This window comes from Micropterus salmoides, unplaced genomic scaffold (assembly GCF_014851395.1).
Source record: "Micropterus salmoides isolate LMB-PRFRI ecotype aquatic unplaced genomic scaffold, ASM1485139v1 Ms_hic_scaffold_18, whole genome shotgun sequence".
Lineage (NCBI taxonomy): Eukaryota > Metazoa > Chordata > Actinopteri > Centrarchiformes > Centrarchidae > Micropterus > Micropterus salmoides.
Genome location: NW_024040928.1, coordinates 13,715,032 through 13,736,672, shown reverse-complemented (window position 1 = coordinate 13,736,672; position 21,641 = coordinate 13,715,032). Strand labels below are relative to the sequence as shown.

General features: G+C 40.4%; 2 protein-coding genes across 6 annotated transcripts; both read right to left on the bottom strand.

The window, feature by feature from the left end:
• Nucleotides 1-6,705: 6,705 nt before the first annotated feature.
• On the bottom strand, nt 6,706-13,154 carry fam167ab (family with sequence similarity 167 member Ab). Its single transcript, XM_038727185.1, has 3 exons — nt 12,944-13,154; nt 9,201-9,741; nt 6,706-7,741 (listed from the first exon to the last, which is right to left on the bottom strand). Exons 2-3 carry the CDS (start codon nt 9,564-9,566, stop codon nt 7,478-7,480), a joined length of 630 nt encoding a protein of 209 aa, XP_038583113.1. The 5' UTR covers nt 9,567-9,741; nt 12,944-13,154; the 3' UTR covers nt 6,706-7,477.
• Nucleotides 13,155-13,223: 69 nt separating this feature from the next.
• On the bottom strand, nt 13,224-21,386 carry lca5 (lebercilin LCA5). Of its 5 annotated transcripts, none has more exons than XM_038727183.1 (9): nt 19,399-21,386; nt 18,883-19,298; nt 18,206-18,447; nt 17,621-17,926; nt 17,031-17,168; nt 16,812-16,908; nt 16,367-16,509; nt 16,059-16,251; nt 13,224-15,962 (listed from the first exon to the last, which is right to left on the bottom strand). In XM_038727183.1, exons 2-9 carry the CDS (start codon nt 19,274-19,276, stop codon nt 15,043-15,045), a joined length of 2,433 nt encoding a protein of 810 aa, XP_038583111.1. In that variant the 5' UTR covers nt 19,277-19,298; nt 19,399-21,386; the 3' UTR covers nt 13,224-15,042. The 5 variants fall into 5 exon arrangements, with proteins under 5 accessions (XP_038583111.1, XP_038583110.1, XP_038583112.1 ...); XM_038727182.1 differs by having other exon boundaries at nt 20,483-21,386; XM_038727184.1 differs by having other exon boundaries at nt 20,655-21,386.
• Between the last annotated feature and the right edge of the window lie 255 nt (nt 21,387-21,641).

Sequence of the window (21,641 nt, the reverse complement as noted above, 5' to 3'; positions counted from 1 at the left end):
ACAGATCTACTTTTATTTTTCTCAGTAAGTTTAAAAGTACAAAACCAACTGGAATCAAACGCCCATTGTCTGGGTTGTCTTGTGTTGTGGGAAGTGAGAAGAGGTATGGGAGTGCATGTAGACTGGAACACTACACCTGGGTTCAGCTAGCCACTTTGGCTTGAGGCGCTGTGTCTTGAACAAAAGGTTGAGGTAATCAAGAAGCTTATGATCTCACAAGCAAACCATTCTTGGTTAGTTTATCTGTTTGTGACAATGTTGCTTCATTGTTTCGATACAGAAGGAGAGTAAATGATTTTTTCTGATGGTCTCGGTGTAATTGAACCGTGCTTTCTCACAGCATGTGACGGAATCCTAATTGGCCTCCCGTATACTCTTGTCTTAATCCAGTGTTAGCCAGAACAAAATGACTAATTACAGTGCCTCGTTCGAAGCATGTAATTATTAGATAGATAGTTGGTTTAATTAAATCATTAAAAGATCCCATGCTGTTTTATAAAGAGTTTGCCAATTATCTTTACAACAACAGCTGGAGCCCCTGTAGTGCCTCTATAGTGACTTTATCACCTTGCATGCCTCATGAAGAAGAATCAGATGGCTGTTTACTTGTTTCACTGAAAAGATTATTGTAGTCAGGAATAAAGACTTGGTTTTAGCCATAATGGTAAGTGGATTAAATGTGAACCTGGGACTACACTAGATTGGCAACTTCAAATAGATGTATTAGACAATTATTGAAGAAAAACTGATTTGCAGTCCATTTTTATTAAAATTTCACTTCATGCCATAACTTTCCTAGACTTTCTGCTATTGTGATACTGTCAAGTCTTGGTCAAACATGAATCAAAATACTTAAACACCAGTGTTTTTTAATGTTAACGATGGATGACATGACTACTTGTGATGTGAAAGGAGTCGCTCGTAGTGGTTAACGCACGAAGTATCACCCGATTTCAGTTCTCCTCAGCTCTACAGCCCTTTAAGCTTCTTTCAACTCATTGTTTTCATTTTAGTCTGTAAACTGTTTTGGTGGACACTCACCCCTCTCATGAACAATTTTTCATTTTATTTGCTGTTTTCAGATAAATAAATCTATGATAAATCCACTGTATGCTCCCAGCTCAGCACCAAATGGCAGACAAAGTCAACAGCTATATGGCTATGCTGCAACCAGCTGCACACATTGGAACATTTAGCTGCTAAAGAGCCGGATATTTCCTTCAGGAGTTGGTGGAGACCAAAAACGGAGCTGAAAGGAGAGTGAATATTGAAATTGTTCAACACATGCCCACAAGCACAACTCCAAATTAATACTTATAGTGCATGTTGCTCTATATCTGCTGGATGTGCTAATAGGCAACTGTTTGCTAGCTTCCCATATGAATTTAAAAAGTAATGCCAATATTGTGTCTACAGCTTGTTTTAACTGCCCCCAAGTGGCTAAAAATAATTTAATTCACTGAACAAATAAAAACAATATATTAGCTTCAAATATACAGTATCTCACAAAAGTGAGTACACCCCTCACATTTTTGTAAATATTCGATTATATCTTATCACATGACAACACTGAAGAAATGGCACTTTGCTACAATGTAAAGTAGTGAGTGTACAGCTTGGATAACAGTGTAAATTTGCTGTCCCCTCAAAATAACACATCACACAGCCATTAATGTCTAAACATCTGGCAACAAAAATGAGTACAACCCCTAGGTGAAAATGTCCAAATTGGGCCCAAACTGTCTTTGTGGCCAACATTATTTTCCAGCACTGCCTTAACCCTCTGACAACATCACAGAGCTTGTGGATGTTAGGGACCTTCCTCCCTAGTGCTGGCAGCACTCATGCAGCCCCAGACTATGACACTCCCACCACCATGCTTGACTGTAGGCAAGAAACACTTGTCTTTGTACTCCTCACCTGGTTGCCAGCACACACACTTGACACCATCTGAACCCAATAAGTTTATCTTGGTCTCATCAGACCACAGGACATTAACCAGTAATCCAAGTTTTTGGGACGACAGCCATGCAGACCAGTTTGATGCAGTGTGTGGCGTATGGTCTGAGTACTGACAGGCTGACCCCCCACCCCTTCAACCTCAGCAGCAATGCTGACAGCACTCATGAGTCTATTCCCCAAAGACAACCTCTGGATATGACGCTGAGCACGTGAACTCAGCTTCTTTGGTCGACCACTGCGAGGCCTGTTCTGAGTGGAAGCTGTACTGTTGAACTTGGCCACCTTGCTGCAACTCAGTTTCAGGGTTTTGGCAATCTTATAGCCTAGGCCATCTTTAAAAAGAGTAACCATTCTTTTTTTTTAAATCCTCAGAGAGTTCTTTGCCATGAGGTGCCATGTTGAACTTCCAGTGACCAGTATGAGGGAGTGTGAGAGCGATAACACCAAATTTAACACACCTGCTCTCCATTCACACCTGAGACCTTGTAACACTAACAATTCACAAGACACCAGGGAGGGAAAGTGGCTAATTGGGCCCAATTTGGACATTTTCACTAAGGGGTGTATTCACCTTTGTTGCCAGCGGTTTAGACATTAATGGCTGTGTGATGTGTTATTTTGAGGGAACAGCAAATTTACAGTTATATACGCTGTACACTCACCACTTTACATTGTAGCAAAGTGTCATTTCTTCAGTGTTAACACAAGAAAAGATCAAATATCTCATATAATGTCTCATAATCAAATACTTTTTGTAAATACACAAAAATGTGAGGGGTGTACTCACTTTTGAGATACTGTATATAAAAACCAACTTTTGATTCACATTCAATACCCTGCTGCCCACTAGCCATATCTTACACAAAGCACACAACATAATCCAAAATGAAAAGGAATCTGCAAGCATGGGGTTTTCTCCCAAATTAATATCCCACATAGAAATCTATGGTGTAAAAAGCTATTTTTAGCACCTAGGTAGGTTTAATAAGTGTCCAGGAGCTGTTCCAAGTGTTCCCCTGACCATATAAATCTATTTTCCAACAACCAACATAGTCAGAATCAGTGCCTCGACACTCCAGGGCTTTAATTGTGTGGTCAAGCTTAAAGCCTCATGAGTTTACAATTTGCCTTGTTTCTCCAACAGAAACAGTGATTCGGCTCTCATTTCCACCCCATAAAAAATGTGTTATTGCTGGTGAAACATTTTCCAGTAAATCATAGAGTGTGACTCTTTGCAAAGCTATAACTTTAACCAAATGAGGAAATGGGAAATTTTGTAATGACACCATTCAGGTCAGCATCCCCACCCCCCCACCCCCCAACACACACACACACAAAAAAAAGGACTAGAATGGGGAATAAACCATCACTTAAAAAACTGCAGCTTCTTTATTTATTGTGTTCTTCTTTAGGCTGCGGTGTTTTAGTGTCTCATCCTTACAGTAAATCTTTGCTGAGACGGGATGTGTCGAGACACTCCTACACAAAGGCTCGGCGTGAGATGCAGTCTGGGATTCTTGCCAGTTTCACACTGTGGTTCACCTTGGTGAGGTTTCTGTCAGCTATTCACGCTTGAGCTTGCAGCTCAGTCATGGTGAGAACTGCATCACTGTGGTGTTACATCTGTTATATTCCTGAAACAGGATGGCAAGCTATGTTCCCAGTTGAAAACATCAGAGAGAAAAAAGCTCTTGGCAGAGGAAAGGTAAAGGCAATTAAGTGGCTGCATCCCTCTTACATAAAAATGTAACTGGAGAAAAGTTCTCACATACCATAATTTCCCTAAACTGAATGGAGACCATACTATCAAAGATTTTCATGTTTTGTCCAAATCAGCTTAAACCAACTGCTTATTTAAACTCTCAACATGATGCCTAATTTTGCATCAGGACTGTGGCTTTTCCTGCAGTATCTAGTCTTCATGCTTCAGCAGCAGAGATAGTGCCTGATTTTATGCCTGTCAAGTAATTTTGTCATGCAAATGAGATGGTTTGGGCATGAAATTCAAAAAATGGCAAATTCCAGGGACAGCTGTTGGGCAGAACTTGAATCTAAACAAGCACAAAGAACTTTTTGTTTTTCAATTTCTCTGGAACAAACTGTTTCATGCTTTTAAAAAAAAAAGTTGAATAGCATTTATTTCATTGTAATACTTAATATATAATCCAAAAAGAAATGAAACCACCTTTATCACCAGCAGGTTGTTAGGAAAAGTATGTGATAGCTCCTTTGGCAGCCTTTCAGTCAAAAGGAATTGAGGCTTTCAGCAGCGATAAGCCCACATAAAGATGGAGCTCATGCATGAAAATCTCACTCTCAGCAAAGTCATTCATGACACGCCACCTCAGGCCCTCCAGATGGAGAGGGACACAGGGATACAGTGACTCTCACATGCAAAACCTCATGACCCCCACGCTCATGTCTTCACGCATACCCAAAACTGTGGGAGCCCGGGCTGTTCCCAACTGTTTACATAAGTTCTTGTGTAGTGTGAGATACCCAATTCTTGTCATATTCCCAACACTTAAAGGAATAATTCGACATTTTGTGGTTGACAGTTTGACAAGAACATCAATACGACTGTTTTAGCCAGTTAGCCTAGCTTAGCAGAAAGACTGGAAACAGAGGAAAACAGCCAGCACCTCTAAAGCCAACTAATTACACAACATTTTATCTGGTCTGTTTAATCTGTACAAAAACTTCAAACATAACCCCCAGTAAAATAGCAAATTGACGTTTTTACATTTTTTGTACGAATTAAGCAAACCAAAGATGGCTGTAATGGTGCTTAAGGGGTGCTAGTAGGTGGATTCACTGTTTACAGTCTATGCGCTAAGCTAAGCTAACCGGCTGCTGGTTGTAGCTTCACAATTAACAGACAGTAATGAGAGTGGTCAATTATCTTATTATCGATCAATCTTCTTATCAAAGTCTGCCGAAAATCAGCATAAATGTCAAAAAAAAAAAAACATAAAAAACATGTCAAAACATTCTTTTCTGCTGCTGCTATTACAATTTTTCTGGATTGCTGACACACATTTCTTGAAAGTATGCATCTTTTTCTCTAAACTCTAAACACAAATCCAAAACTTCTCACCCAATTCCCCAAACATCCTATTTTCAGGTCAAAATGAAGTTCTCCACTCAAAACCATTCAATCTTGCTGAAAAACCAAGCTTTGCTCTCAGACATAACACACAAGCCCTCAAAAACACACACACTACAACAGTCTTACACACCGGTGAGATAAATTTAAAACAATACTACAAAAACTGGTTTTAAGTAATGTTGCTTGTGGTTCTCCCCCTCAAAAACATTTTCACATGATGAACACAACAAAAGAAACAACAAATACATGTATACATTTGCTTTTTTTATTCCTTAGTGTACTATACAGCACAACACACCAAACAACTAATTATTCTGTCCCAGCGTCTTTTCTTTGGTCGGGGACGACAGGCCAGAAAATCTTGTCCTCCACCTCCTCCTGCTCCCTATTCCTCCTCCACCCTCCTCCTGCTTCGCCTCCTCATCTTCCTCCTATCCCATCTCACCTCCAACTCCTACTGTTCCTCTTCCTTCACTTCTTACTACTGCGTTTCCTCTTCCTCCTCTCTGGTGTCCTGCACCTCTTCCTTCAGATTTCTCTGGATCCATTGTTCCACAACTGAACTGACTCTGGCCCTTTTATATATCTACTGAGGCTTCTGATTGGTGTGTTTCACCATCAATTATGACTGTTTGAGTTTCCACCTGGGTAGTTGTGTGCTAACTGAGCTCAACCTATGCTGACTTCTGAATGTTAGTGTTTTCTCAATGACCACATGGTGTAGGCAATGACAAATGGAGAGATTTGTGTGTAGAGTTTAGAGAAATGGGTGTTCTTTTTGAAAAATGGAGTTATCTTTTTGAAATTTTTGTTCAAAAGCCTGGTTATAGTGTTGAAGCAATTGAGAACTCCCTGCTTATCCTGTGTTTGAGTGACAAGTCTTACCACAAGAAAGAGGCAATTGATGAGATTTTGTTGTGATGGTGGCAAACTGAAGGCTGAAAGAGCAAGACATCCAACTTCTTGATAGACTGTTCATTTCCAGTACATTTGTGAAAACGTAGTAGCAATAACAATGATCCATTTTAAGATTCCATATTTCCCCAAACCAGTTTTAAGGTATGTTCCAGTCAATTATAAGCTTAGTAACACAAGATCAAGTTGACATAGCAGTTGTTTCCTTAACAGGCGGCAATGTGCCTCACTGTTCAGGGGACACTGCAAACTGATACAATGCAAAAGTATTGTGTTGGTGCAAAAAGCTAATCAGATGTTGTATGTTGTAATAATAATGTAATAATAATGTTGTAACTTCCTGAGCAGTAGTAGTCACCAATATTAACCATGTCATTTCAGTGGTAATCTGCTCTATTGGTACCGCTGTTGGGGAAAACTAATTAAATTTGATGTATTTAAGAGCTTTAAGGTTGGGCTTTTGTACAGATTGTATTATAGTATATCTGGGCCACAAGGAGGGGCAACCCTGAAACTCCTTTGCTGTGCTTTGGGACTATACTTGACTCAGATTTCATATGCTCACATTTCAGATGCAAACCCCTTCAACCCAAAAATAAATTAGGAAAGACTACCTCGACGTGATGTATCCCATCATCATTATCCCATCATTGCCGACATAACAGAAGGCTCACAGTAAGATCCACATAATCATGTCAATTGGTACACAGAGATGCAGATAAGTTACAATTCAATGTTTATCCATGAAACTAAACCATGCATTTGTTTCAAACAAACAATGCCATCTCAGATGCTTACTTTCAGGCTGGACCTCAACATTTACAACATAATAAGGGCAAAGCTCCAACCAATTGCCAAATACATCCTTACTTATAAGAAGCAACCTTCTGCAAAATACTTGAAACCATTATGAGTTTACCAACTAGTGCAATTTGACAAGCATTATAAAGAAAAAATCATTTTCAGCATATTCTACAAAAAAGCAATATTTGCTAATTGATACTAGAACACGCTAACTCAAATATACATTGGGTACAGTATAGTGTACTATTTGTATCAATATTAAGACATCTTTTTAAAATCAGAAAACATTTAGATTAAGATCCAAGACATGGGACAAAAGAAATCTTGACTGTCACTGAAAGCATCATACAGGGGTCTGTATGCAGTAAAAATGTATTTAAAATATTGAATCTGTACTTGTAGATAGAAACCACGACATCCCCAGCAAAATGAAAGTATATGGAAATATTTAGGGTAACTGGTAACAATAAAACTGATAAGTGGACAGAAATACAGTAAGTTTGCTTTACTTTAGTTAAAAAAATGATTCTGTTTCAAGTCATGATGGTGCTAAAGGTCTAAAATCTGCTGCGGTTTTGGGAACACTATATACAGAATGTACCTACAGCATTCAAATTCTTCTTTCTAAATAATATACATTACCTAAATCTCTCTCTGTAAATTATAGGGACTGTAAAACAGGGTTCACTAGCAGAGCGAGAAACGACGAGAGTTAATGTTCATCTTGGTGACGCCGATGAGTCTCAGCGGGGCCGAGAGGCCGAGCCCCGGGGTGACCGGACATTCGCACAGCAGATCCGCCAGCTCATCCCGCTCCTCAAGGCCAAAGGTGGCGTCATTGAGCATCCGGCGATGCAGGTGGCACGTCTGCTCTATCTTCAGCTTGTGAATGTCGTTCCGGAGCCTCATGAGCTGCCTTGCCAGCTGCTGGTCTTGCAAGCGCATGTCTGTCTGGTGAAAAAAGACAGAAAGCAGTGGTACTCAAATAACCTGCTGATTAACTGATAAATCAGCTAGATTTTTTCACGGATGGAGTTGCTTAGCTGTGGTTTTACAGGGGTGTTAACTTGTGAGTTTTATATGTGCTTGTTGGCAGACTTTGTTATCTTCGGACACAGCCAGGCTAGCTGTAGCCCCCTGATTCTGACTCACAGTGTCAGGAACAATTCCTGTGCAATAACCCAGTAACTCTGTCTCTAATCAGTCACCTGTTTACTGGTTTCCACTTATTATTTATTTATTCACCATTCTCTATTTCAGTGCTGTTCATACTATGTTATATTGTATATACTGCATACCAATACACCTACCTCAGGTCATAAGTCATAGGTCTTATTTATTTTTTCCAGCATCCTTTGCACTATGTTGAATCACACTGTGCACATGTATGCATGTATGTGTACCTTTATATCATATCCACCTTCAACATGTACATAATGAGAATAATAGTTTACTCTTGCATCTTTTGCACTCTGATCACTGCACTATTTGTCAATATGTCTATATTGTTTTGTTCATAGTGTGTATGTTAGTGTTGTCTATACTGTAGTTTGTGTCTGATTTTATTTTATTATTGTGTTATGGTATGTTTGTACGAGTAAGCACATTGTGAGCAATGTACAATCCTGAGTTGAATTCCTTGTATGTGTACACATACCTGGCAATAAAGCGGATTCTGATTCTGATTCTGATTCCAATTATTATGCTAAGCTAAGCTAATTGTTTCCTGGCTGTCGCTCACACAGTTCGCACTTAGTTCACATGATCTAGATTCCCTGTCAGTCCATGGGTTTTCTTATTGTGCAACACAATCTAAAAAGAAAAATCACAGTGGGCCATCAACAAACAAGTGGCTCATCATAAGCTCTCTTAATTTTATCTCTCTCTTGTCCACTGTCTTTGTGCAAAATGTTTAATGAGCACGATTCTGCCTCTGACAGTGCCTCTTTGCGTGCTAAGTCCAAGCTTTTGAACAGTGGCTGAAGGTGCAGAGTAATTGAGTAGAGTAAAAGTGATTAGACGTACAGAAACTGTGTGTAACAAACATCCGATGCCATTGCCTGAGTCCCAATAAATCACACTCACTAATGTGAATGGCATTCCTCTGGCATTTGATTGGGCATTGGTATCCATTGTTAAATTCTAACTAGCTACGTAGCAGGAACTTATTTTCTATTCTGGCCTTTATAAATCTCTTCAAATTAAAAGCATGTGAATGAAAGTGTGTATTTGAATCTCAAGTACCTAGAAAGATAAGTGCCTGGTCAAGATCTTTGAAATAGGCTCACCCACTGGCTGCAAATACTAAACAACATTAAATATTTTAGAGATGCCAGATTCATAACACAATGCTCAATATTCTAAACATAGATGATACATTTGTTCATTGTAAAGAATTTACCAGTCTCACCAGTTCTCTCCTCAGCCAACTGAGAGCTTCATCGATGTTCCCAAATCCCTTCAGGACACCTGATGGCAACTTGCACTGAATCACATCAGAGTTCACTGCAGTCTCTTTGCAAGTGACTACTTTCCCTTCAGGCTCATCCTGGATCGGGCCTTTTCCAGTTCCTGACTCTCTGGAGCTGTCTGCCTCGAGTCGGGCTTTCCACTCAAGGTAAGAAGGTCTCCTGGTCTCCAGTCTTAATTTCTCCGTCAAGGCCTTTAAGTTCATGAGATGGTCATCCGTAGGCAAATCCACATCTTCCCCACGTCCTGCTTCCTCCTGGACACAAGCCCTGTCCACCATAATCTGAGGAGCTGAGGGCGCATCCATTTTTTAATCTGCTGAACACAAAAATCTCTTTCTCAAAATAATAATGGATAAAGACGATCTGTTTTTCATTGGTGGCCTCTTTTGTTGTTACAAATGACCATAGTTGTAGGTTTTTGTCATCCAGTCTTCAAAACATCCTTAAAACCTCCATTGGTGTTTTGGAGTAACTTGAGAACTGCAGAGGAGAGAGGAAGCAAGTTATGAAACATTTGCTGGTTATGCTACTGGCAACCATCTCCGAATGACAAGAGACAAAGCTAACGTGACATGTGACAAAAAGGCTAGACCTCAACTTTGGCATGACAGGCTCATTTGTATGACCAGATAGATCATATCTCAGAGAGACTGAATGATATGTGTTTGTTCTCCTTCATTTCTGTAAACTGTTATAGTTTCGAGCATTTGGCTTCTCACATATCAAATAATAAAGGATCAGTACACTGGGGGAACAAACATCCAGGATTTTCTTTTAACAGGAACAAATTGTTTCCATAGCAACAACACAGGCACTGTAAATGAATCAGAAATTTTCCACCCCCTGTCCTCAGGGCTTATTGCTGTGAAGTGACAGACGACTGGCAGTTGGGCACAGTAGCTGATAGTCTGGCTCTTTTACAGCTAAAAAGATACGTGACAATAATACACATTTGAAAAATGACTTTAGATCCTGAAGTGTAGGCATATTTTAGTACTCCTCATTAGACATGGATAGTTAACTTTTTTTAACAAAAACACACAATTCAACAATGTGCAATTTGTCTCCCAGGCAGCAAATATCTGCTGTGCTGTGAGCTAAAAGCTAACGTCAGCATACTAAGATGCTCACAGTGACAATGCTAACACGTGGATGTTTAGCATCAGCATGGTAACCATGTTCACCATCTTAGTATAGTGTGTTAGCATGCTAATAATTGCTAATTAGCACTAAAAACATAGCACAGTAGCACATAGCACACTTCATAAACACAAGTATTGGACAAATTGAAATTTTGACCTTATGGTGGCGTTAGATGGAAAGTCAGAGTATAACCAGTGTCATCCTGCGGCGGAAGTAACTTGTAGATCCCAAATTTCGCACTGTTCATTCAATAGTTACCAAGATATTGAACTTAAAACGACTTCAACGTCATGGTGGTGCTAAGAGGAGGAGATTATTAAAGTTTGCAGGATTTTTTCTCTGGTCACCATGAATGTCTGTGCAAAAATTTCCCGCTACTCCATCCAATAGTTGTTGAAATATTTTAGTCCGGACCAAAGTGGTGGTCCTACAGTACCTACAGATTAACACTGCCATCCACAAAGCCTGACTAAAATGACTAAAATGTTAGGCTACACATACTGCTTTTTTTAAGGAACCTGTATTTTTATCATTTACACCACAACATATGGTTTCCAGATAAATTCCCAGTATGTTTTAATCTGTTTAGGAACAGTGGGGTGAGGCCCACAGGAAAGATTGACCATTATAAAGTCACAAACTAAATCTTTAATGCAGTCGCTCTCGTCAATGATTTGGCAAACACAGTCATAACAGCTGTAGCAAAAGCAGACTTTCTGCCCAGTGTCCTCTTGCAAAGTCTTCAAGCACTCAATAAGTGGTTAGCACTCAGTTATTCCATAATGGGCAGAGCAGACCAGCAGTGAAGTCATTGCCCTTGTATCTAATGATAGGCTTGGCTGTTTTGTAAGGTAAAATAGACCTCTAACTGTGTGGAGTAGCTGACTTCTGAATGCCTGTGAATGGATCCTGTCTTTATTCTCTACAGGAATGTGTGTGTCTCTCGAGACCGCATTGTTACAGGAGACCAATAAAGGAGGAGGAGGAAAATCCATGTCCCATGCATTTTTAAAGAGTTTGTAAAGACCATGTATATACAGTAAGGAAGTGATTTAAGGACTGCAGAGCCAAGAGGTTTAGAAAGAATGGGGAAAGTGTGTGTACACAAATATTATATAACGAGCTGTGAGGACAATTCTAAAGAAATAAAGGGTTTAAAATCATAACATCAAAAACCACTTGTTGGCTGCTTAATAGTTTAAGAGGCACTTTTGGTGAACCCAGCCATTTTTGAATAGACAAGCAGGAAATCTTTATCTTAAGTAAGCCAAAATGTATATCCTGAATATCAAATGCAGGCAGGGGGAAATACAAACACTGTTCTGGTGAAAAAAGACCATTTATCCCCATTATCCAAATCACCAAGCCATACCCATACATTCCTCTGGTTTCAAGGCAGCAGAATTTGATTGCTCAGCAACATTCAGTTGCAGTGTTGCCACACCAATAAAATGTATTTTGCGGTGTTGGACTTTGACATGCCAAAACCTGGTCTGGCTTATGAAGTCTGGCTCTCTTATCTGGGACATGCAGACATGTCTACACAGCAAACATGAGTCTGCAGAGTAAAGGCTTTGGTGTGTATCTCTCCAATCTATAACATAACACACCTCTGACCCATTTCCATCCAAAAGTGTTGATTGTGCACTGATATGCAGTGAATATGAGAATCACAAGGATCACACGTTGTATCAAAGAGATGAGTACAAAACACAACAGCTATTCATAAAGGTAAACACCCAATAACTGCATCATATTGGATTCCTTCGTTATGGCAACAGAAACATAATAAACAGTAGGTGCATGTCTATGCAGCATTAACAGCCTAAACCAATCACAATACTGGAGATCAGTATCAACAGGTGTTCTTCCCTGGTTGTATAGGCTATGTTCAGAAGGGGAGATGCATTTAAATAAAAAGCACATTTGGAGAAGTTTAAAAAAGAAAACAAGTACAACAGTATATGTAAATGTCAATGTGACCATCAAACATGAATCCTTCAGTCTTCAATCTAACCACAACACCTAAAAGTTTAACAGGCTGCAGTACTAAAATGCAACACTCACACATACACACACACACACACACACACACACACACACACACACAAACCATCAAGTCATGTAATAACAGCAATACAACCTAATGCCTTATTTATTTTCTAAAAATGCACTTGACATTAATTTATTTAGTCCTAGCTTAGCCCATAAAAGGGGCTGTCGAAAAAGTTCACTGATTTCATACTTTTCCTCATTTTGTTCATGTAGCCAAGTTTTTGTCTGCATAAAAGGCACCAGCACGTTGTTTCCATTTAGTTTCTTAGGGTAACAGCCTAGCATCATTTCTGTACAAAAAATGATACAAAATGAAGGCTAAAGTTTAACTTAATTAAGGTAACGCACTGATAAACTCAGTGCATCCACATTTTTCACACGTGAGCAGACGTTTTAACCGCCTCTTGCTTTTCTGGTACTGTGCTGCAAGGTGAGACACAGTACCGGCATCATCTTATCATCAATCTGCGTGCGGCTCGCTTACCTTGTCAGAAACCCTCTGCTGCAGTCCAACTTGTAGTCAGCCTCCCAGAGCCCAAGAAGCCGCATCAGTGAAGACCATCACGAGCCCGTTCTCTCTCTGTTATTATCCCCCCTAGCAGGCACGGTCCACTTGTTTTTGAGCAGGGAGCTACCGGAGGGAGGGACGGAGAGGTTGCGTCAGGTTCTGGTTGCTCGGAGACGTCCCAGGAATCCCTATCAGACTTCCCGCCGCATGAATATTAATGCAAGTGCGCCACAGACTGATAACTGAGTACTCTTAATAGGCTATCATTTATTTTCATTCGACAAAATACGACACATATACACTTTTTTAAACAATACATTTGGACAATAAATACAAAATGTGAAAAATTCTAAACATACATACGTATGAACTAGCCTATAAAGTTTTCATTGGTTACACATTTCATCCAATACGAAGTTACTACAATAAATTCTGCTAGAATAAATACAAAGTGTCATTTGTACAGCTTATTGGTGCAGAGTGGTAATGGCCTTGTGCCACATTAGGAGTTGTTGTAAGAAGCTGTAGAGATTTTTTTATCATGGTAAACAAGTCTATAAGAAGTCGACATAAATAAATATAGATTGGGGATTGTAGCTTCTACAGCCACAGGTGGTTGGTTTTAGTGATTGTCTGCTGCCCTCACATGAAACATGTGCAGTATAAGCACTGTTTATGGGTGCAGCCTCCCATTATCTTCAAGTCCATTGAGTCAGACAGTAACATTGTTTGTTAAAACAGAACATATGCTAGATTGATTTACTGTCACACACAACTACACTATCTTTAAATGAGCTTATATTCATTAGTTAGCCTCATCTGTAGGGCATTAACAGGGTCAATGACATTTTCCTTGTAATTTCCTTTATCAGTATCCTATCAATATGATATTGGTTGTTATAAACCTGCAGAGAATTGCAATTTTTACCAAGTTTTACAATAAAAGTTTTAAAAATACCTAGTTTTATATAATTGTAAAACATTCATCAAGCAGTATAAACATACTGTGGTTGTCTTATTACTTAGTAGGTACATTTGTATGGCATGGTCAATAACACCTTTTGTGGAATAAACTCTGTCCTACTACAGATACACAAAGAAATGTAGGACCAACCAATATCAGCAACCACAAACTAATATTACTAAATAATATGGCAAAGCTCTAATATGTGAAATGTAAAGGGATCCAAAATCTGTTTCATCGCGACTGCATTGCTTGCGTTTTGGTTTGCATTTGTTGATTAGAGAAATGATCTAGGGGCAGGGATTATGTGTGTTGTATCCTGCGCTAATTTGCCTGTCATATTCTACCAGAGAAACTGGAATGCAGTCTGGGGAACCTCTTTAAATTTAATAAGTGCCACCAGTAGAAACCACAGTCCATACAACACTTACACAGTAAGTTCAACTTGCATTAAACCAAATCAAAGGGTCCTATTTTACCAGTTTCAGCTACAATGTGACAACTATCTGTCATCCGTGCCTACATACATGCGCCTGAATTGTTCGAAGATCACAATAAATTACAAATTTTCTATATGATGAAACATTAAAGATGGTAACACAAGTTAACTGATTTATTATTTACAGATGTATACATGTCAACTGGGATTGGTTCCAGCCACCTGCAACCAAGCAAAGGATAAGCAGTTATAGATCATTTATAATCATACAGGTGGTGGTGATGGGACAGCGGATAAGACACGTGCCTATGGTGTGGGGGGACCTGGGTTGGATTCCCAATTTTGACACAATGTGTCCCTGAGCAAAACACTTAATCCCTAGTTGCTCCAGAGTTGTGTGACCTCTGACATATATAGTAATAGGAAGTTGCTTTGGAAATGAACTAAATGAACTAAATGTAAATATAGTATTTTAGATTCTTTGCAGAAACACTAATATGTTTATGTTTGCTTCTGTTGATAATGTTGATATTTTTTATTGGGAAATCAATAGTGTTCAGACAATGGTAATCACTCAGTCTCTTATATTATGGAAATGACCTCACGGTGTCTCATTTTGTGACAAACGTGGTGGCCTGCTGTGACACTGACTACCTCACATATAAATTCATTTCATAAAGTAAGTTCCTCTATGTCATCATCAAATGAGGCAATGGCACGGATGGCAGGTCTGCTTTCTGTGACGTGTAGGGTGTTCATGGAGGAAGCTGGAGGGGTGGAAGACCCTGAGTTGAAGCTGAGCAGCCCTTCTCTTCTTGAACGTACTCCATTGGTAGGTGGAGGACTGTTGAGGACCTCCATTTTATTGGATGTGCTCACACTGTCACCGGTAGGTGTTGCCAGGGGACCAAATAGCTGCTGCATGAGGCTAGACTTCCTGTCATTCCCCACTCCTCTTTCCATATGATTGTTTTTCTCTGTCTCAACCCCTCTGAGACTAAATACACCTATTGCTTCTAATGCAGAGTCCCTGTCCTCTATGGGCGGAGGAGGAGGGAAGCCTGAAGAACCTCGGGAAGCTGAATTTCCGAAAGATGGTGCGTAGCTTCCAAATGCCAAGTCATCACTGGAGTTTTGGGATCGTGGGGCTCTCCTCCCCAGTCCTGTTGTAATAGATCCGCACTCTCTGCCTGATATTCTCCTTCCACCTTCTCTGCTTGCGGCACCAGTGCGCAAACTGCCCAACTCCTCTGATTCGGTGAGGTTAAAAATTGAAGAGTTAACGTTCCTCTGTTCAGGAGGACGAGGAGAAGAGTGGTCACTGGTGCCCTTATTGGGCTCAGAAGGACTAGACTCAGGAAACATAGTGCCCTGGGCTCCATGGTTGTGACGGTCTATTTCGCGCATCTTAGCCAGCAGCTGTTCTTTTTTACGACGCGCGTCCTCTGCTGCTTGCCGACTGGCCAGAACCTCGTGGTTCCACCTCTCCACCTCTTCCTGCACATGGCCACGCTTCCTGTTGTACTCTTCCTCCTGGTTTAACAGTGAACTTGTCCTCTTTATGTCGTCTTCCTCTTTTTCTTTCTCCCAGCCTGTGAACACAACATAAAGCCATTACTGTTGCTCTCTTGTGCTTTTCACAAATTTTCTCAACAGGGTTACGTATGTATATTCTTTGCTTATCTCACCATCTTTTAGTCTCTTTGCCTTCTCCTCGAGCACATTTATCTCCCGGTTGAGTTGCTGTTTCTCCTCTTTCTCCTGCTCTTTCTCCTTCACCAACTCCTTCTGCCTTTCTTTTTCTCTGTCCGTCATCTTCTGCTGTTCACACTTTTGATGTCTGTCTTTAGTCTCTACCTGTCTGTCCACTCTGTCAAGCTCCTGTTGACATTGATTGATTGAGAGAACGAGGTATGAGAGGTGAATGACAGGACAAATAGCAGTGACAGAAGAGCAAGTGTGGACGTCGGGGAAAAGTGAAGTAGAGTCACCTCACCTTGAGTGATAGGTATTCGTCAGGTGCCTGTTCACTGTACTCATTGGCATCAGTGATGGCAGGGGGAGGTGTGGGGAAATCCGGACTAGACAGTCTGTCTTGAGTCTGCACTGCCTTGCTGCTGTTCCTGCTGGGGACTATGTCTGCAACAAAAGCAGATTGTTACATTAGTAGTATTTATTTTGCAAATCCTATTCCAAACCATCCCTTGATGCAGAGCAACAGTGTCACAACCAATATTTATTAGCATCCATGTCCAACAACTTTTCAAAACAAGCATAAACATGCAAAACTTTGGCAACCTTGGTCAACAAACAATTTTTCTGACTCTTTTGGGTTTTCCGTGACCATAGCAACAACAGTGACATGCACATGAGCGTCTGTCTATCTAAAAATAACATGGAAGCATATGAAGTTTATAAATAACACTATGGTTAGACCTTACCTTTCCGCTTTGTGCCATTGTCAGTATCTTTTCTTAGTGACGGTTTCATCATGCGGTTGGCATAGATGTTCTTGGCATCTAGTTCTCTCTCCTTCTCCTGATAAGAAAAGAGAATAACACAGTGAAAATGTCATACACTGAGCAATATGCCTGTTATGCCCAAACATAAAGAAATATACAGTTTGAATTGGTATTAGGTATATTTTTATGTATATGGACCTTGAGTTTATTGGTCAGTCGCTCCAGCTCCTCCTGCAGAGTCTTGATCTCCTCCTGGGTACTGATGGCCTTCTTCCTCTCTGTAGCCAGTTGCCTCTGGTAACTGCTGTTGCTCAGCTCCATGCTACGCTCCAGCTCCTTCAAACACAGAAAAACAAATTCACTTTTTAGCCGCCGCATGACAGATAGGAACTCAAATCTGGTGATTAGATTTGTGTCATGGATGTTAGTGGTCCATACACTAGTAGAGCTAGTGTAGAGCAGAGCTCCTCTGTTCTAGTGTACACAGTGCTATCAGAGAGCATTCTGCCTCCTTGAGCTTTTCCTGCATTGCTTGAAGTTACATGTTGGAACAGGTTGTTTTTTGTCGCTGACCTATACACAACAACCAGTAATAAAAAAAAATATACAATTTATATTTCTGAAAACCTGATATGCTTAGGCAATTTCCACTTAATGATAAAATACAGAGGGTCGCAAATGTCTGTACAGATAAGAGTGTATACAAAAGCAAACACAGAAATTAAATATTTGCAAAGCTCCACTTTATCACTAAATAGGTAAATAAATCAAATCTCACATAAACTTACCTTAATCTTTCGCTCTGCCTCTTGGGCCCGTGTCTTCTCTTCTTCTAGCCTGCGGCTTAGCTCATCTCTGGCTATTAACTCTCGCTGGTCGACCAGCTTCTTCAGCCGCGCAATGGTCGCCTGACTCCTCTGCAGCTTCTCCTCGCTGTCCTTCATCCGCCGCTCGGCCGCCCGTTCCCGCTCTTGCGACCGCCTGAGCCGCTCACGCAGCACGTGGGTCTCGTTGGTGTGGCGCGACAACAGCTGGGAAATCTCGCTTTCTGTGTCATCGTAGCGCTGCAGGGCTTTCTCCTGACGCACCTGAAGCTGCCGCGTGGAAAAGAGGAAATTAAATTTTAGGATGCCAAAGATGATGATCAAGATGATGAGGAAGTAAAACCATTTTTAAAAGATACAGGATTATATGATTATATGACTTTCCTGCAAAGATATGTGTGTTTATGTTGTCATCAGAATTCTTTTTTTTTTTTTTAAACTATAAAACACCTCCATTGGCAACTTAAATCAAATAGTTTAGTGAAGAATCTCTTTCCCTTTCCTGGCCTCATATATTTAACCCAAACTTAAGTATAGGGTAAGGTCTACCTGTCTGAGAATTCGATTTTCCTTCTGCAGCTCGTTTGTGCGCTGTTGCAGCTCAGCAAGCGCGTTACGCAATTCATTGATCTTTAACAGGCGGGCTGAAAGCATCCTCTTGGTGACCAGGTCCAGGTCTTTCGGAGGGGTGGACTCCTTGCTTTGTGAACGCACTCCCCTGCGAGGCTGCAGAGTCAGGGTTTGGCCACCTGGACGCTGCGGGCGAGACCCACCCCGGCGCCCTACACCACCTGCAAAGTCGAGAAACACACATTCTGTATAATCATAATTTAAAAGGTAATGACAATAAACACTTTCAAAAGCGAATACTGAAACACATGGACAAGTGCACTAATAGTGGTGAATGTAAACTAATGTTGAGGCTAAAGACTGACCAAAATCAAAATCATAACATAACTAGCATGTTGTTAAGGACTTTTACAATGTAATATTCAAATGGTACTTCAGTTGGAAATATTTGCTGTGAATCACATTTATGAGTCCAAGTTCTGGGTAAAAAATCTAAATCCAAGTCTTAAAAGAGGATTTCTGTCATTCTGCAGAAATCACAATGTTAAAGTTGCCCTACACTGCCATCATCTGGACAGTACAGCAAACTGAATCAGTAAGGGTTATGTTTAATTCATTCATCCACCCATACTCGATCATTTCCCTGGTTTACATACCTGTCTTATAGAAGGGGCCGTTAGAAAACCTCTTTGCCTGCATCCCTCTTTGAGGAGAAGGGGATGGAGTCCGGGACTGGGAGTATGGTGAGAGAGAGCCCCCTGAAGGAGACTCATTCTCATAGTCCTCAGAGTAAAAGGACCGACTACTTCTCCGTCCCTCTCCATCTGACATCTGGTCCCGATCTGGATCTGAATGCCAGGTTCGGGTTTTCGATCTACTCTCAACGCAGCCTTCTTTTTTATCTTTATGCAGGATCTTGTCCCGGAAATCCTTTTTGTGTTTTTGGAAGACCGATTCTCGAGAATCTTTCTCTGTACTCCGGAGTGACTGCCGACTTTGATCGGCATCCCTGTTGTCTTCATATGGGTCAGCTATGTTTTCAGATTCCATGTTGTCACTTAGAAAAGATATTCTGTTAAAATTAAACATAAAAAGTGGGGAGGAAACATATCAGACTTACAGAATTACAATTTAACAATAACAAAGGCTTACTTGTACAGGATGTACCTTACCCGATTCAACAGACTTCGCAGCCGACATTTAAAGTCCTCTGGTAAACTGACCTCAACATTTGTACTGTGCAAACCAGATGAAAATCTCAATATGCACCCAGTGATAAATCGCTAGGCCACCTGACTTCTCTCAGGTTTTCCCTATTGTATGTCTTGGTCACCAAGCAACAACACACATGAGGTGGAAGTTTCCATGAGGCCGAATGATGTAAGATATCACTATTCCACACCACTGCTACTACATACAAAATACTAGCCTGCCCACATCTGCCCTGGTGACTTATTAAAGAGCCAGATTATTAATTTTAACTGCAATAAGATGCACACATGTACCCACATGTATGTGTTCTTGCACAGTTTTGTAGAAATGTATAATTATTTTGCAAGTAACTGTATTTGTATTTGTATCTATCACAATGTAAGTATTTGAAGTTGTAAGCCCAATGGGTGGGTATTTTTAGTTTTTCCACATTGGGCAAATCCTACATTAAGCATTTCTACACAATTGCCACTCAAATTCCCTATCTGGACAACAACCCATGTGTTTGAAACATAAACAAAATGAAAAAGTCCAGCACCTCCAGATTGTATCTGTTGTTGTTAGTTAAGAGATCAAACAACCGTGAGCAGTATGAAGAATAAATATAGAATTCAAGCCAAATACTGAGGAGCCAGTACACTCTTTAATATTTGTGTTAATGACGTATAAAGGTCGTGCAGTCATCTGGCCCTTTCAACAGCCCTGATAATAATAGTATGACTTGATGGGCAAATATCTATGGCAACACCAGTACACACAGCAGCATCATCATTAGGTAGAAAACAGCATAGGCCAGGCCGGACAGAAAGGTCCTACACCTGACAACAAACCATGTTTTTCAAATCTTTTTTAACAGTCTTTCAAATGTTAAGATAGATAGATAGATAGATAGATAGACCATTCAAACTCATTTACTTAACTATTTCAGTATCATTATTGTTAAAGTGATGATTTAATAATATGAATTATCAACAATTTGACCAATAAACATCATACCAAATCCGGTCTAAAGAAAAATAGTGAGAAAAGTGTCTTAACACTCACCACATAGGTTTGATTATATCCCCATCGTATCTGTTGTCATCATCATTCACATCTAATGTTTTTATCATGCTTATGTCTGACTGACTCCTGATAAAGCAATTAGCTGAGGGAACCTATGCAGTCGGGTCACAAGCTCCCTAGTGAAAGAAAATGTGTTATCAAGGTTCCCTACCAGCTTGCCCGGCTCGCTCCCTGTGGCACGAACAGATCGGATTAAAATGGACCGTCTGTTGTTGACAGCTGCATTGTTGTGAGACTGCCTGCCAAGTAAAAGCAACACAATGTAGCTACCTGAAGCCCACCCCACAGCTCAGTGGGCCCTTTAAGTTGCTCATAATGCAGCATTATCAAATAGAGGTAGATAAGAAAAAATGTTCCAAACAGCATTTCAGCGTACTGACATTAACACACATTAGCATAAGGGGATGTAGAAAGCTAACAGCGAAGGATGACTGACGATAGCTTATGATGCTAGCACAGCAACACAAAACGATCAACAGGTGGGGTGTGTTTTAACGTTAGCGCTCAGTGTCTTATGGCACCAACCTGTCCGTTTTCCACATTTACTCCTTTAAATCTCATAGGCTTTGTCTGGTTTAACTTGGTAGCAATTAACAGCTTCCTGTTTAGAGTCGGCTAACGTTAATGTTAGCTGCATAGCTTCAGCAACTACTAGCTAGCATGAACTTCAGCTAACGTTGCTGTTAACGTTAGATATAAGAAGGCACGAGGTTAATCGTTTTTTGGAAACACACAATCACATCGTTTTAAAATGAGCCTTTCTGTAAGTATCCGCAGCAAGACGGTGTGATCCTGCCAGTCAGCGGTGTTCAGATACAATTTCTTTTCGTCCACGCCTTGAGGTTTGATCCAGTCCTAGCTGACGCCGTACCATGGCAACCGCAGAGCTCCCTGCTATGCCACCTTCAGCCAGAGTGGCGCTGTAGTGCGTGTTGTGATAGAAACAGTTATAGTCCCATGGTGTTAATAAAGGTGAATGTAGCCTACGTATGGACAGTGCTGGCCAAGTTACTTCCAAAATGTAATACATCATAGATTATTAGTTACGTCATTGATTATTTGAATCTCCCGACACCGACAGAATCGGTCAGGATGAACTGACAGCAGCCCCTCTAATCATTAAAGTAATTTGTTAAAG